This window comes from Colletotrichum fructicola, assembly GCF_000319635.2.
Source record: "Colletotrichum fructicola Nara gc5 chromosome Unknown KSG_Nara_v1_contig06, whole genome shotgun sequence".
NCBI classification, from domain to species: Eukaryota; Fungi; Ascomycota; class Sordariomycetes; order Glomerellales; family Glomerellaceae; genus Colletotrichum; species Colletotrichum fructicola.
This window is the reverse complement of record NW_027094056.1, coordinates 3,615,808-3,630,427: the sequence shown is the minus strand read 5'-3', so window position 1 is coordinate 3,630,427 and position 14,620 is coordinate 3,615,808. Positions and strand designations below refer to the sequence as shown.

Here is a 14,620-nt window from a genome sequence, read left to right as displayed (position 1 = left end):
GTCTTGCCTCGTTTTCTTGTACAACTGCCTGCCCAACAGCGCTGTCCGCCATTAGAGACTCACCCGCTGTGCCCGAACCGCCCTCGAATCGACCTGCCAATCTCCCACCCCTGAACTCCTATCCACCTCGGGCCCTGTATCGAGCATCGACACGGCAAAAATCTATCTTGCACAAAGTTCTTCACCGATTCCGAAGCGCTGGTCGCCCCCGTCCGAACCCCTCCTCCTTGACCAAATAGAAGCTACGATGGCAGTCGCTTCGATACAGGACCGAACTTCCGAGTTCCAGTCGGTTCTCGCGCAAGCGCAGCGTCGCAAAGCCTCGAGCAAACTTGGTGCTCAGCAACGATCGCTTTTGACCGACTCCCAGAAGGCTGCCGCCGATGGCGACTCCAGGCCGAGGCGATCCGAGTTTGCGCGACAGGCGGCGCAAATCGGGAGGGGAATTTCTGCCACTATGGGCAAGCTTGAAAAGCTAGCAACGTGTACGCACCTATTTCCCTTGAATTCTCCGTTCAGATTTCGTACTAACTCTCACTATCGCAGTGGCGCGACGCAGGACGCTGTTCGATGACCGGCCGGTGGAGATCAACGAACTTACCTACATCATCAAGCAAGATCTGAGCTCCCTCAACCAGCAGATTGGCAACTTGCAGGTCCTCACCCGACAGCAGCACCCGAAGGCTGATCAGGAAGGAGAGCACAACAAGAACGTTGTTTTCATGCTTCAGGGCAAGCTGACAGACGTTTCCGCCAACTTCAAGGATGTTTTGGAAGAGAGAACGAAGAACATCCAGGCGTCCAGATCACGGACAGATAACGTGCGTTGATCCTTTGCCTCCAGTACGATTGACGCCGGATCTAACGAATGAATGCGCCTTTAGTTTATTTCGAGCGTTTCGCAGCATGCGCAGCCGCCGCTACAGCAATCGGCATCGCCCTTGTATGGCACGCCGCAACGAGGAACACCCTCACCTGGAGCCGACCTCCTCTCGCTGAACCCCCCAGGGGATCAGCAGCTGCTCCTGATGGAGGAGGCGCAACCGCAAAACACATATATCCAGGAGAGAGGCGCAGCTATCGAGAGTATTGAATCCACGATTGCCGAGCTTGGATCTGTAAGCCGGCACACCCCCATGGGGCGTCGTACACCCGAGCATCATAGACTAACCCTTTCGTGCAGATCTTCGGACAACTGGCAACCATGGTGTCGGAGCAGAGCGAGATGATCCAGCGCATCGATGCCAACACGGAAGACGTGGTCGACAACGTTCAAGGGGCGCAACGAGGTAGGCGATAATGCCCACAGACTAATCCGTTTGTGCGGAATCTAACTCGAACTGTAGAGCTTCTCAAGTACTGGGGCCGTGTTTCAAGCAACAGGTGGTTGATTGCCGTATGTGACTCTGTCCGCTGGTCGGTTTCGTCGATCTTGCTGACATGGTGACCAGAAAATGTTCGGCGTTCTCATGATCTTCTTTCTGTAAGCCGTCGGCCTCGTTACGCCGTAATTTGCAGATTAGCTGACCAATGGATAGGCTTTGGGTGCTCATTGCCGGCTGAGAGGCAATTATTGACGGCGGTTTGGGGAGTTAAGTTGAAAGAGCATTGGCTTCTGTAACACCACAGCGGATAGGGATACCGCTAATTGTACGATGACATTGATGTGGACATTGACATTGACCATGGGACGACGGCGCGGCGCAGCTATAGAGCTGCTTCCTTGCATATTAGATCTATTAATCACGAAAGAGGTTAACTTCGGCGAATAGTAAGAGCTGCCATCTGCGGTGTGTTAGCACCCCCTCTATGCGTTTGGGGTGCTCCATGCATTTATGTAGACGCCTTGGCCAGATCCCTCAGCCAAAGATTGCTGAATACACGCGGTTGGGATCATCGTCGGGGTGGGTTCCCGTCGAGGACAGGCTGCACCTCCAGATGAATGGCAGGGTACAGGTACAGAGTACATTTCACACTTGTTGGTTTGCTGGTTCATGGCATCCACACTGTGCTCAGACAGCCGGTGCGAAGAGGCGTGGGCTCGGGGTTGGTCCCGGAATGTTTTCCCGCACTAGGTGGAGGGCCTCAAGCGGAAGCCAGCACCTACCGCAGAGAGGCAGCAAAAAAAAAAAAAGGCAACTATCAACGAGACCCGCCGGAAATCGGCCGCGGCCCCGCGGGCTTAACAACCACCTCACGGACCACGACATCGCCCACAGTGTCACAGTTGCACAGTCAGTTGCACTCACCAGGTGAGGTATGTACTGCATAGTAAAACCAAGCCAAATAGCGGGTCCTGTCTTCATGACTCGGCCCAAAACTGCCCGAGGCATACCCTCGTTGACTAACGAATTATCCATGAATGGAACTCCCATGGCCCACTGGAGACGAGGGGAACAGCACAAAGTTGGACAAACCGGGGAAGTCCACACCCCAGATACAGCTGCCAGAGTAGCTAGACCCGGTGGCCGTAGCATCCTAGCCCGAGTGTGACATGCAAATCGCGGCCCCTTCACGGGCACCTTGGCTGCGAGGAGACGATGCAGAGGGAGGGGCGTGTGGTGAGAGATAGCTCTCCTGTTTATCGAGCATTTACCCGGCTGTGGTCAAGCACCGCGACGCAGAACCCTGATTACATTTATTTCCAATTCGGGTTGCAGACGATATATATACCGAGAGTCCACGCCTTTTCCCGGGCTGGGTGAGTGACGTCTCAAACCCCTCCTCCTCCCATTGACTGTCCTCCTCTCCCGCACTAGAAATACCATACACAAACCACCCCGCCCCCGCCTTTCGAACCACGATCATTTTGGTTAACCTCGATACCCATCATCCTTCCGAACGCTCACCATGGCTGCGCAGACGTTCAAGCTCAACTCGGGACACGAGATCCCCGCCGTCGCTCTGGGTAAGACATGCAAACCTCTTCGTCCTCCTACTCAATGGCTGATGTAGACCCCTCAAGGCACATGGCAATCTGCTCCCGGTGAGGTCAAGGAGGCCGTCTCATACTCTCTTAAGATCGGCTACAAGGCCATCGATGGTGCCTACTGCTACGCCAACGAGGACGAGGTTGGCCAGGGCCTCAAGGAGGCTTTTGCCAATGGCGTCAAACGTGAGGACATCTACGTTGTCACCAAGCTGTGGGCCACCTACATCACCAGCGACGAGAGAGTTAAGCTTGGCCTTGAGAAGAGCTTGAAGAGCCTGGGTCTCGACTACGTTGACCTCTTCCTTGTTGTAGGTTGCCGCCACCTGTATAATGCCTTGGTTGCGTTGAAACTGACAGGATGCGCAGCATTGGCCCGTTGCCATGAACCCCGAGGGTATGTTCGTTTTCTCAACCTCGTCGACGAATCGTCGACGAAATTTCCGCAGCTATTGACCAACTAACATGAGCGCCTCACAGGAAACCACGACAGGTTCCCCACCAAGCCCGATGGCAGCCGTGACATCCTCCGCGACTTCTCCCACGTCGACACCTGGAAGTCCATGGAGAAGCTCCTTGATACCGGCAAGGTTCGCTCTATTGGTGTCTGCAACGTAAGTTTGTTTGCCCACGGCCTGACAAGAGGCCCATGGTTCAATGTACTGACGAACCATACAGTACAGCGTGAGATACCTCGAGGAGCTTCTCCCCCATGCCAAGGTCGTCCCCGCCGTCAATCAGATTGAGAACCACCCCAGCCTTCCCCAGCAGGAGATCGTCGACTTTTGCAAGGACAGGGGCATCCACATCATGGCTTACAGCCCGCTCGGCTCTACCGGCGGGCCTCTTATGAGCGCGGCTCCCGTTGTGAAGATTGCCGAGAAGCGCGGCGTCAGCGCCTCCACAGTTCTCCTCAGCTACCACGGTATGCCCACGAGTCCAGCTCCCGCTTTTAATCCAGTCTGCTAATATTTCTGTTCTGTTTAGTCGCCCGTGGCAGCACTGTTATCGCCAAATCCGTCACCCCCGCCCGTATCAAGGCCAACCTCGAAATTGTCAAGCTCGACGACGAGGACATGAAGGAGCTTCGCGCCTACTCGGATGATCTTACGGCCAAGAAGGAGCTGAAGCGTTACGTCTACCCGCCATTTGGCATTGACTTTGGATTCCCCGACAAGTCTTAGGATAATGCCCACAGTTTGCATATGAAATAAATGAATAGAATAATTGAGAGCGCAAACTGGAACAATAAACCCACAGAGACTGTGACGTCGAAAGTTCTAAGAAATTGCGCGCGCAGAAATTCGCGATGGCGTCAAGTCACAGTCTGGGTTACCACATGATACCAAGCGAGACCGCCTATTTTTCTTGAGCTAGGACTTCTTTTTCTGTAGTAATACACTCTACCTTACCATCGCGCTGTCGTCGTTGGTATTATTTTACTACTTCTACTTCCGTCCTCAATAGTGATAATTTAGCACGCACGAAATGTAGCCGCACAAATATGGGAAATTTTCGCGGTCTCTACCAAGCCATCAGCATAGACCTCTGTTACGGCAATCACTTTCCCACAGGCAATGGTGATTGCTTAACTTGTGTGATCAATGAGGTTACTCACTCGCCCTTGTGAATGCTATCAAGTGCAATACGCAAATCCAAAACTATACTTTTATTTCAGTCTCTAATTAGATGTATCCACAAGAACCTTCAATACCAAGTTGCCGCTTTCATCCTTCACCTTGGCCGCCATGTCAAACGCATCCTTGATGGTGCCCAGTCCCTTATAACGGTGTGTAAACAGCTTCTCCAACGCCGGCAGACCCTTTGGCTTCGTCGCAATCAGGTTGATGGCCTTGGGGTATGTGTTGGCGTAGCGGAAGACGCCCACAAAGTCAACCTCACGCAGAGCGGCGGCGGAAATGGGAAGAGTCTGGATTGGGGTGCCCATGCCGATAATGAGGATCTTTCCACCGGGACGAGTGGCCTGCATACATGGGTTAGCGCTGAAAAGCTGTGTGACCAAGATTGAGGATGCTCACATAGATGGATGTTTGCATGCAGGTCTCGACACCCGTGCACTCGTAAGTCGCGTTGACTTCGCCAACCTCGTTTCCGTTGATCTTGGCGGCCTTTACCAACCCTGCGACGTCCTGGGCGTAGGCCAGCTTGTCCTCGATCGTTTGAGGGCGCTTGGCCGGAACGACAATGCCAGCATCGGCGAAGCCGTTGTCAAGGGCAAACTTGACGCGGTCCTCTTGGATATCGGCAATAACGACCTTCTGCTGATCAGCCTTGCTGACGGCGGCACACAATAGACCAACAGCACCGGCGCCGAAGACAAGGACGGTCGACCCGCTAGGGAGGTTGCCCCGGTCCCGGGCGTGCATGGCAACAGAGAGAGGTTCGGCAAGAGCACCGAACTCGAGGGAAACTTCTTGCGGGAGCCTGCGCCGTCTCGTGTTAGCATGTAGCCCTCTAGACCTTTCAATGTCACGGGTTTTATATCTTACTTATGGCACCACTTGGCAGGGTGGTTGACGAGCTCCTGAAGAGTTCCTTGAGCGTGAGGGAAGGCCTTGGCAGAGCTGCGGAACTTCATGCCCTTGCAGATGTTGTATCGCCCAACGGCACACAGGTCACAGGCCTCACATGGCTGGCCGACCTCGAGCGCAACGTGATCTCCGACGGCAAGGTTTGTGACATCAGAGGCGACAGCAGTAACGATACCGCTAGATTCGTGGCCAAGAGTAAGGGGCTCCTTGACGAGAATGTCGCCGTTGCGGAAGTGGTTGTAGTAGTGCAAGTCGGAACCGCAGAGTCCCGTAGCCTTGACAGCGACTTGGACCTCGCCAGCTGCAAGAGCAGGCAGAGCTCTTTCTTCCTGCGCCAATTAGCCTTCAGAATGTCGATTGTCAGCTGAGACGGGGATGTCTGACAATCTTGAGATCCCTCGCGCCGTGGAGCACGGAGGTCTGAACTTGAACGCTGGACATGATGATTGCGCCCTTCTGCGATGGCGGCGAGGATAGTAACTAGATTGAAGATGGATACGTGAAGTGGAGGCAACCAGGCTTGGAGAGACGACAGAAAGAAACAGCAGTAGCAGCACGTTGGAAAGGCACAGAAGTGCGAGGGTAGTGGGGGCAATTATCTGATTGTTTTGTTGAAAAGCCGAGGCGATGAGGGACTCAGGGAGCACGGCGACAGATCCGATGTCGACGGATCGGATAACACGATTGAAAAGAAGGGCACGACGCTAGGGGGCGATTGGAGGCGGACGCGACGAGCGGAGCGATGCAGGTCGGAAATGCGGGTTCGTGTCGAGAAGCTGAGGAGGCAATTCACTTGTCAGTGGGGGAGCAAGGCCGAGGGTTACGGGATTCCAAGGCCGAGTTGTGTCTGAAGCTCGAGTACAAGAACTGCCGCCGAATCGCTCCCCAACTTCTCAGACACAGCGTCGACCACGACACTACACTAGCCCCTCGGACGTGGGGAGTACGGCGACAGGCACAAGTACTGGGTACGAGTGGGCAACGAGTGTTGGGGAGAGCAGAGACGCAGACACACCGCAGTCATAAACCCAGTTTGTGTGGAGTGGTGGAGACGTGGAACTTGGTCAAGGCCAGTCGAACACTGGGCTAGGTAGGTGTGGTCATTGGCTCGGCATTCTGTCCGGCAGCGAAGACGAGGAAGCCATCGTGAATACCTGACCTTGCCTTACTTTGCAGTAAGTAGGTACCTTTGTGCTGGGAGTCGGGACCTAGTGGAGGGGAAGAAGAGGGGGAGGGGTAAGTGCTCGTGGAGAACTGACCCCCATCCATTCCAGGCAATGCCCGCCGAAACATGAGGGTCTACGGATACTGCGTACCCTCAGGTAGCGGCGTTCGAGGCGACGCTTGAGCTGGAGAAAATGGCCGCGAAGACCCAAGAGGGCAATTATGTCCTAAAGCTTTGCGCCAGGTCAGTGTACATGCCTTCCATGTTGCGTTCCATTGCCTGCTTCAGGGCAGCCCAGAGCTCGTCGCGTCTTGGATTGATGCTGACAAGAATTAGACCGCCGGTGATTCGCACAAGACTCGGCTTCTGTTGGCTTTGCTGAAAAGCACAAAAGATTGTAACGGACCATGACCGACAGTTGCCGTTGACGGTTTCTTGTGTTTCCCCCGCTCTGAAGCTCCGATATGCGGGGAGCAGACCGGGCAGCCCGTCACATCCTTACGTGGGGGGCCGGAGAGCCATGCACCTGCCCTGGGGAAAAGAAAAAACAATTCCCACCTAACCAGAGCCGAGTCAATCGAGCCGTGTGATGGTGTTCGCGGGGCTTCGCACAATCTTTGGTATCAGGAGCAACCCAGCTCTGACAATTACCCCGACTCGTTCACTATGCCGCGTGCTCATGAGACATTCCCACAGTAAACAAATGTCGACGACAAGAAAAACTGCAAGCGCATTGTCCAAACCAAACGACGTCACAGGGCGACGTGGTTGGAGACGACCCCTGCTGTCGCGGATCCCCGCAGCTGAGGGGTAACGACTGTTGTAGTCTTGACTTCAATGTTTGCTGTCGCAAGCTGCTCATGTACAGTGTACATGTTTCATGCCGTGTGGTTGAATCATGACCCATTCCGCGGGTTATGACCATCTCTAGCCGTCTCAGCCATTCACCGAGCTAATCCGTCGCCTTCAGCTCCTTCTAGAAATAAACGTCGCTTGAATCCGTTAACCACCCCGGCACAGGCGAGTAACCTTTCTTCCGTCCAAGCATGGCCCGTGAGGGGCACCTCGCGGCCATCGTCACAAGCTCATCCAAGCTTCCACTGTGAATCCCCATCAGTTACTGTCTGAATTAACTTGCCCGAAGACCATTGACCCTGCTGCCTACCTACACGACGCCGCCCCTTCGTCCAATAAAGTCGCATTCATCTTCTTCATCCCCCCACCCCAAGCTAGCTGAGTGTGCTGCGTAAAGCCTCTCTTCACTCAAATACCCCTCGTTGGACACGCTCTCAGCACAATTTCCCCCCCTTCCCACCCAAGATTTTCGTGATATCCGCAGAACGCCTACATCGTAATCTACACCATGGCCTCGCCATTCTTCTCCCTTGAGGGCCACACCGCCCTCGTCACTGGAGGCACTCGGGGCATTGGTGCCGCCGTCGCCATTGGTCTCGCCGAGGCCGGAGCAGACGTTCTTCTCGTTCAGCGCGACGAGTCTAACACCTCCACCAGAGACTCAATTCTGAAGCTAGGCCGAAAGGCTCAGATCTACACGGCAGATCTCAGCTCACAACAGAGCGTTGCTGCTCTCGTACCCAAAGTTCTCAAGGACGGCCACCAGATTCGAATCCTCGTCAACTGCGCCGGCATCCAGAAGCGCCATCCGTGCGAGAAGTTTCCTGATGATGATTTCAATGCCGTAAGTCAATTGAGCGAAGCAATCGCCTCGGCGCATGTCTGGAAGCTAATGGAGCCCGCCAACGCAGGTTATCCAAGTAAACCTCAACTCCGTCTTTACCCTGACCCGCGACGTCGGCGCCCACATGCTCACTCTCGAGCCTTCACCCGTTACCGGCCGCAAAGGCAGTGTAATCAACTACGCCTCCCTGCTTTCTTTCCAGGGCGGCTTCACTGTCCCGGCTTACGCCGCCTCCAAGGGCGCTGTTGCCCAGCTGACCAAGAGCTTCGCCAACGAGTGGACCTCCAAGGGTATCACAGTCAATGCCATCGCGCCCGGTTACATCGAGACCGAGATGAACACGGCCCTGCTCAATGACAAGGAGAGACTGGCCAGCATCAGTGCGAGAATCCCCGCTGGTCGCTGGGGCACGCCTGATGACTTCAAGGGCACTTCAGTCTACCTTTCCAGCAGGGCCAGCGGTTACGTGAGCGGCCACGTCTTGGTCGTTGACGGTGGCTGGATGGGCCGATAAGCGTGCGGCCACTGCACGAAAACAAGACTTTAATTAAAGGTGGTTGAAGAAAGGGAAAGAAGGAAAAACATCCAGAAAACACTCCGTTCACTTTCGCTTATGATCACCGTTCTCGCTGACGACAAGTTTCTGGTGTGCCCGCATAAAATTGAGTGTTCTTGTTGCAGCCACCGGTGCAGTAGCCGTATTTACATCTTGCTGTCCATGACGCTCTCCATCCAAGGATACACGGATGCATTGGCCATGGGGTATCCCATGTGCAAGGCTCCCGAGAAGAACCTGGCCTCCTTAGGCGTACCGTACTCAAATAGCATCATCGAATCTTCAATAGGCATCAAGCCGTCAAGTGTACCCTGATTTTGTTAGTCAAAGAGATCTCTCCGGCAAGGTGTGTGGACGTACATTGATCAACAACAAACGGGTGGACGGCTTATCGATAATCCCGGTCTCGAGCAAAGAGAACTTCTTTTGCACACCCGCCTTGTATTCAGCAACCGTCTTATAGCCATGTTTCATGGCCATCGCCGGAGTTAACCTATGCCTCGTCAGTCTCAACATTCGCAATGTTTGATACGTCTGTCCACTCACAAGAACGGGTATTCGTGTCCGTCAGCCTTCTCCAACCATTCCTGGTCGAAGAAATAATGGCAACCGGCCCCTTGCGCAATCGATCCGATCAGGCGGTCCTTGTGAGTGTGCGCGATGCGAATGGCGTAGTACCCGCCGGAGCTAAGGCCCCAAACCAGGACCCTGTCCATGTTGAAGCGGCCATCGGCAGCCATCCAGTCTAGGACGCTGCTCCACAAACGGTCAGGACTCTCCGGATCGGCGGAGTCAGCGGGGCAGTCGGCGGTTCCGGGGATCTCGACAATCACGCTTCCCCAGCCGCGCGCGAGGAATTCATTTGAGCGAACCGTATTGTCAGGACGGTAGCCGTCAAGACCAGTCATCAGAATGACGACTGGGCTAGGATTGCTCTTGGAGGCGCCGTGAGGAACTCTGACGTAGGACGGAATGGACTTTCGGTCACCACCCTTGGCATGCTTGTGCGGAATGGAGATATCAATGATGGGGCAATCCCATGGCTGGGCCGCCTTCATGTAAACCTCTTTCTGAGCCTCCCACGCCTTCCACTTGACTGGGCAGCTGACTTCAGGGTACGCCGTGATGTATGGGAACCGCGCTATGCGGTACACGGTGCATGCTCGGAGGTACAGGTCGTTGGCTTCGTCTTTCTTGCCTGCAGCCGCCGCCCTGTCGCCTTTGGCTGTCAGAGCCTCTGCGATCGGAAAGAAGGCCTCAGTGTATGCAGTAGAAGTTCCGTCATTGATGTTTTCCTAAAATCTCCGTCACAATTTGAATGTCACGATATCTAGTAAACATACCTTGATCAAGTGCTCGAAAATAGGCTCAAAGTCCTCATACTGCCCGTCATGGAAAGGGTAGACGCTCTTGGTGCACTATGATGGTCAACGGAAAATTTGTGACGATTTGCCACGGGAGCGTACCGGAAACTTCCATTTGGTTTCCCAGAGAGCCTTAATTCCCTGGTGGTGAGGCATCTTGCGCTCGAAGGCTTCAGTGCCCATCACCCATTGCCGCTTACCATCCATCTCAGGAAGCTTGTGCGGCGACATGTTGGATTACTTTCAAGATATTACGCGGACGGTTCTTTGCTTCGTGAAAAGTGGTGGTCGACCCTTGGCGATGAAGATGGGTTTCACTTTGTTGCTTCTTCGACGTACGACCTCGCGACTGGCCGATTTATTAATGACTCTATAATTCGTGAGTTACAACATCAGTGGGCCGGCCATGCCTGTCAGTAGCCGGGGTCGATTGCCGGCGTTGGATATACAGAAGACTTACTCTGACTGTAGTGAAGCAATTCGCACGCGAGCAATGGCACAATGCAAGTCTTCAATCATGACGAAAACCAGACCAGAAAGACGGGCGCAAAGAGCTAATTTAAGTAGGAAAACGTTCGATCCGCAGTCGCCTTTTCGGGATCCAATGAAAATGCGCTCGGAGTTTTAAGGGGTGGACTTGCAGGCTTGATATACTTCGGTAGTGGCTTCTCGGACTGTTGTAGTTGGGGATATCCGTTGTCCGATCGTGAGACCAATAAAGGGGACATGGAGACCGGCGCACGTCTTATACGAACGGGACGGGCGGCGCATCGATCAGGATGGGTTCCGTCAGCTCATCTGCGACGGACAGCGCTTTGGCCACGCATGTGAAGATCTGTGAGGCGCTTCAGGTCTTGACTCTGACAATTGTGCAAGCCCAGAAGTGTCAGGTATGGTACGTCAGATTCTTCAGGCGTCCAAGGTGGTGGACAAAAGCACGGGAGCTCCGAAGGAAGCGGGAAAACTGGGTTGATGACGGAGATCCCCCGGACTGGTGCATTGTGTTTCTCAGCCGGATCCGGACCCTCCTTTGTCCTTGTGTCTTTGGATCTCACTGTCCTCGAATGAACTTTGAGTCAATGTTCTCAAACCACAACACACGAAGGAAAGAAAAAAGCAAGCGCAGTTAAGGTGCCGAGTGAACCATGTTCAACACGCTGTCTGCGCGACGCTGGTGTGCCTTCCTGTTTGTACATGGCATTTCTGGTGAGTCTGATCCGACTCATGGCAAGTGAAACGCGGGGCACAGTGCTCTTCGACCAAGACGCGATGGTGGACGCCCCGACCAGCTGCGACAGACAGACACAACGGCTAGACCCTGAAGGTGGTCTTGGTGCGTGGGTAGGCAACCTCATCCTTGGCGACGGTAGGACCAATCCTGTCTGAGGCAGCCAGTACTCAGCAGCGGTCTGGCTGATTGCGTATTACGACGGGCTGACCAGCCACTCATTGCGAGCAGCCATGTTGGTTCCTCACATAGAGTCACAGTGAGGCAGTGAGGCAGTGTGGCAGTCATCCGAAGGTAGGAACGGACGGGCTAGAAGCGCTTGAGGTAGCGCGGTCGGGACCAGCTGATGTGCGGTTTACCTTGTTTTGATCATTGCGCTGCAGCCAAGGGATTGCAACTAATAGTAGTATTAGGTAAACACACGAGGCTAAGGAAGGCATGATCCGTGAGCGAGCATCTATCGTTCCCATGTCTCTGTCGCTCTTACTTGTCGATCTCGTCATCCACCGAAGCAAGTTCGGTGCACTTCGGTGCTCGCATGATCTAGAGCTTCAGTCCTGCGGGAACCCATCATCAGCAGTCACCGATGCAATCCGAGTTCGCCTTGGCACAACGGGGTAATGAGCCGGGCTGCACTGACAAGGCGCGTCAAGTTGATTCGATCCCAGCGAAGAGACTGCACGGCGGGGAACGACGCAACATGACACCCCAGTGTCGGCGATCGGAGTCATGAATAGGAAAGTGGCAGGCTACTGGGCCTTACTCTTGTCTCCCTCGTAGTAGTGGGCCATCTCCAGGCCGGCTCTCCTGAACCCACACTTGACATAGAAGCCTTCGTTTGCTTCGCTGCAATCGAGAATACTCTTGTAGCAGCCCACCTTTTCGGCTATGAAATCAAGGGCCTGGATGATACGCAGACCAAGCTTCTTCCCTTGCTGGTCCTTTGCCACGGCAATGTCCTCGATGTGGCCAACCAGACCCAGGCTGTGAATGCTACGCGGAGGGGAAATGTGCGGTCAGCAATCATCTTCTGCGGCAAGCGCGGAGCTGCGAGGCGGCGGCTACAACTCACAACTTGCGCTCGACAATCAAGGCACCGGTTCCAACAACGGCTTTCCTGCTTGTGTCTTCAATGACGAGGATGTAGTAACCGTCGCTTTTGGATAGCCAGTTGTAGTGCTCGGCGAATTGGGACTCGCTGATCTCACCGACGGTGGTCAGGACGCGGAGGCAGTCGAGAAAGCCAGCATTGTAGTCGGAGAGGCGAAGAGCGCGAACTACGTAGCCTTCGGGCAGCGCAGAGGCAACAGCGGGAGAGATGAGGTTATCGGAGAAGAGGCCCGTTTCAGCCATTGTGAAGGAGCTTCTGCGCGTTGCAACCTCCGGAGACTCGGCCTCGATAGCAGGGGGGCAGTGATCGGGTTGGATCGAAATCGAAGTTATGCTGCGCAAGTTGAGGGCTTGGTGGAAGACGAGTGAAGCGGTGACGAATTTCGTTGGGGGGAGGAACAGAGTCGAGAAGCAGACGTTGTTGGGTCAGCGAGGGAGAAAGACAGCGAAGCGGTGAAGGCCACGCGATGGAGGGGCTGTAAAAGAGGATGGGAGGAAAGTAGAAGGCGAAAGAAGCGAGAAGGGGGGAGATGTTGTGGTTTATTGACGCGATGTTTGCAGACTTAGTCCCCTCTCCGCCGGACTGGGCGACATCCACATTGGATCGCAGATCTCAGGCAACCTGGTCAGGTACGGTAACGTAACCGTACCTTGGGTAAGGTACAAATACGGGGACTGGATTGAACCCTGGTGCTGTGCTGTGTCGTGCTGAGCTGAGCAGAGCTGTGCTGAGCTTCCAAGCTGGCGGGGAGGTGTGACGGGAGCCTGAATCCGTACCTCTAGGTGCCTAGGTGCCTCGCAGCTCGCTTTGCCGGGTCCTGAGATGGTCAACTGCGCCCCTTACCACCAAAGCCGACTGCAGATGTCTGCCATCCTCCGCCTTTGCAGGCCGGCAATTTGTGGCACCTCATTGGCTGTCGAGTGCCATGGCATACAATCAGCTGCAGCAGCTGCAGCTTATTTCCACCAAAGGTACGAGTACTAGAATATCCGTAGAGCAGCACAAAGCAATCCATGGAAAAGGGGGGCCCATCAGTGCTGATGGGCCCCCCCCCTTGCCCCCAACCCTCACTGGACGGGATGATCTGGCGGCTTAGCCTGCGCGCATCTATTCATAGCACCGTTCCCGGCTCGTCGTGGACAGCAAGGTATTTGAAGATAAGAGGGCCTTCGAGAAAAGGATGACAGATTCACATGAAGGCAGAGAAATAATCAGGCCTAGCGTTTAGGCACTTACCCACTTATATAGGTACACAACGTGGAGGAACGCATGCTGGAGAGCATCAAGGCAGGTACTGCAATAATGGTTGGATGAGCCGCACAGATGATGCAAGGATGGGGAGAAGAATGGCCAGCCACAAACAGGAACTGCACCGCACTACAGGAAACAAAACATGGTGATCCGGATGGGCTGGGGAATGACGATGAATGCCACAGTTTCAGCTTGTTTTCTAGCGTCCAAGGTAGGAGTGTTTGGATGGCAGCCACACACAGTCTGGTGAGAAACCTCGCCTCGGGTTCCAAGTAAGGCACCGCCTCGGGCCAGCTTACATGTGGCCCCGATAGGTATCCGGAGGCAGACGGACGTTCTGCAAGGCACCCAACACCCTGCCTGCAGAAAGAATAGGTCAACTCGGGCTTGGACGTCCATCTATGGTATGGTACCTTAGGTACCTTAGGTATCAAAGAAGCACAGCTAAGGTACTGTACCTTACAACGGCTTGTACTTTGCCATTAACGTTATCGAGGCTTTGTGCCATGCCATGGTCACGGCCGTCCCCTTAATCGAGATGCTTCCGCCAGGCTTGCCTAGGGTGTGCTAGCGTTGGTCGGCGAGCCTCTTGGGGCTGGGCGAATCCATCACGAACGAACTCGAGGCCGCCGCCGCCGTCCCATCCCATCTCATCCCATCCTGTACCATAGTAGGTGCATAGTAGGTAAGGTATCCCAACCCCATCCATCACGCTACGCTAAAGTAATGCCCTCCCCTCCCCTCACAACTGCCTCCTCTCCCCCT

The 14,620-nt window shown here is 54.6% G+C and overlaps 6 protein-coding genes across 6 annotated transcripts; 3 read left to right on the top strand and 3 right to left on the bottom strand.

Moving 5' to 3' along the window:
• Positions 1-247: 247 nt before the first annotated feature.
• Positions 248-1,563, top strand: sed5 (Integral membrane protein sed5; the record flags this gene model as incomplete). Its single annotated transcript, XM_032032919.1, has 7 exons — positions 248-485; positions 547-821; positions 885-1,118; positions 1,184-1,289; positions 1,347-1,396; positions 1,452-1,483; positions 1,539-1,563. The coding sequence occupies 7 exons, from the start codon at positions 248-250 to the stop codon at positions 1,561-1,563; spliced, it is 960 nt and encodes a 319-aa protein (XP_031887902.1).
• Positions 1,564-2,850: 1,287 nt separating this feature from the next.
• gar1-0 (D-galacturonate reductase) lies at positions 2,851-4,113 on the top strand (the record flags this gene model as incomplete). Its single annotated transcript, XM_032032920.1, has 6 exons — positions 2,851-2,908; positions 2,966-3,240; positions 3,299-3,326; positions 3,410-3,543; positions 3,608-3,854; positions 3,917-4,113. The coding sequence occupies 6 exons, from the start codon at positions 2,851-2,853 to the stop codon at positions 4,111-4,113; spliced, it is 939 nt and encodes a 312-aa protein (XP_031887901.1).
• Positions 4,114-4,539: 426 nt separating this feature from the next.
• On the bottom strand, positions 4,540-5,922 carry SDH-0 (Sorbitol dehydrogenase; the record flags this gene model as incomplete). Its single annotated transcript, XM_032032921.2, has 5 exons — positions 4,540-4,590; positions 4,644-4,913; positions 4,969-5,374; positions 5,440-5,810; positions 5,866-5,922. The coding sequence occupies 5 exons, from the start codon at positions 5,920-5,922 to the stop codon at positions 4,540-4,542; spliced, it is 1,155 nt and encodes a 384-aa protein (XP_031887900.2).
• A 2,087-nt stretch (positions 5,923-8,009) lies between these two features.
• Positions 8,010-8,859, top strand: kduD-0 (2-dehydro-3-deoxy-D-gluconate 5-dehydrogenase; the record flags this gene model as incomplete). The annotated part of the gene is made up of 2 exons (XM_032032922.1): positions 8,010-8,345; positions 8,413-8,859. 2 exons carry the CDS (start codon positions 8,010-8,012, stop codon positions 8,857-8,859), a joined length of 783 nt encoding a protein of 260 aa, XP_031887899.1.
• A 188-nt stretch (positions 8,860-9,047) lies between these two features.
• ayg1 (Heptaketide hydrolyase ayg1) lies at positions 9,048-10,784 on the bottom strand (the record flags this gene model as incomplete). Its single annotated transcript, XM_032032923.1, has 7 exons — positions 9,048-9,212; positions 9,262-9,394; positions 9,448-10,196; positions 10,245-10,319; positions 10,368-10,481; positions 10,605-10,635; positions 10,726-10,784. 7 exons carry the CDS (start codon positions 10,782-10,784, stop codon positions 9,048-9,050), a joined length of 1,326 nt encoding a protein of 441 aa, XP_031887898.1.
• Positions 10,785-12,036: 1,252 nt separating this feature from the next.
• On the bottom strand, positions 12,037-12,846 carry GNA1 (Glucosamine 6-phosphate N-acetyltransferase; the record flags this gene model as incomplete). The annotated part of the gene is made up of 3 exons (XM_032032924.1): positions 12,037-12,050; positions 12,257-12,486; positions 12,566-12,846. The coding sequence occupies 3 exons, from the start codon at positions 12,844-12,846 to the stop codon at positions 12,037-12,039; spliced, it is 525 nt and encodes a 174-aa protein (XP_031887897.1).
• Positions 12,847-14,620: the final 1,774 nt, after the last annotated feature.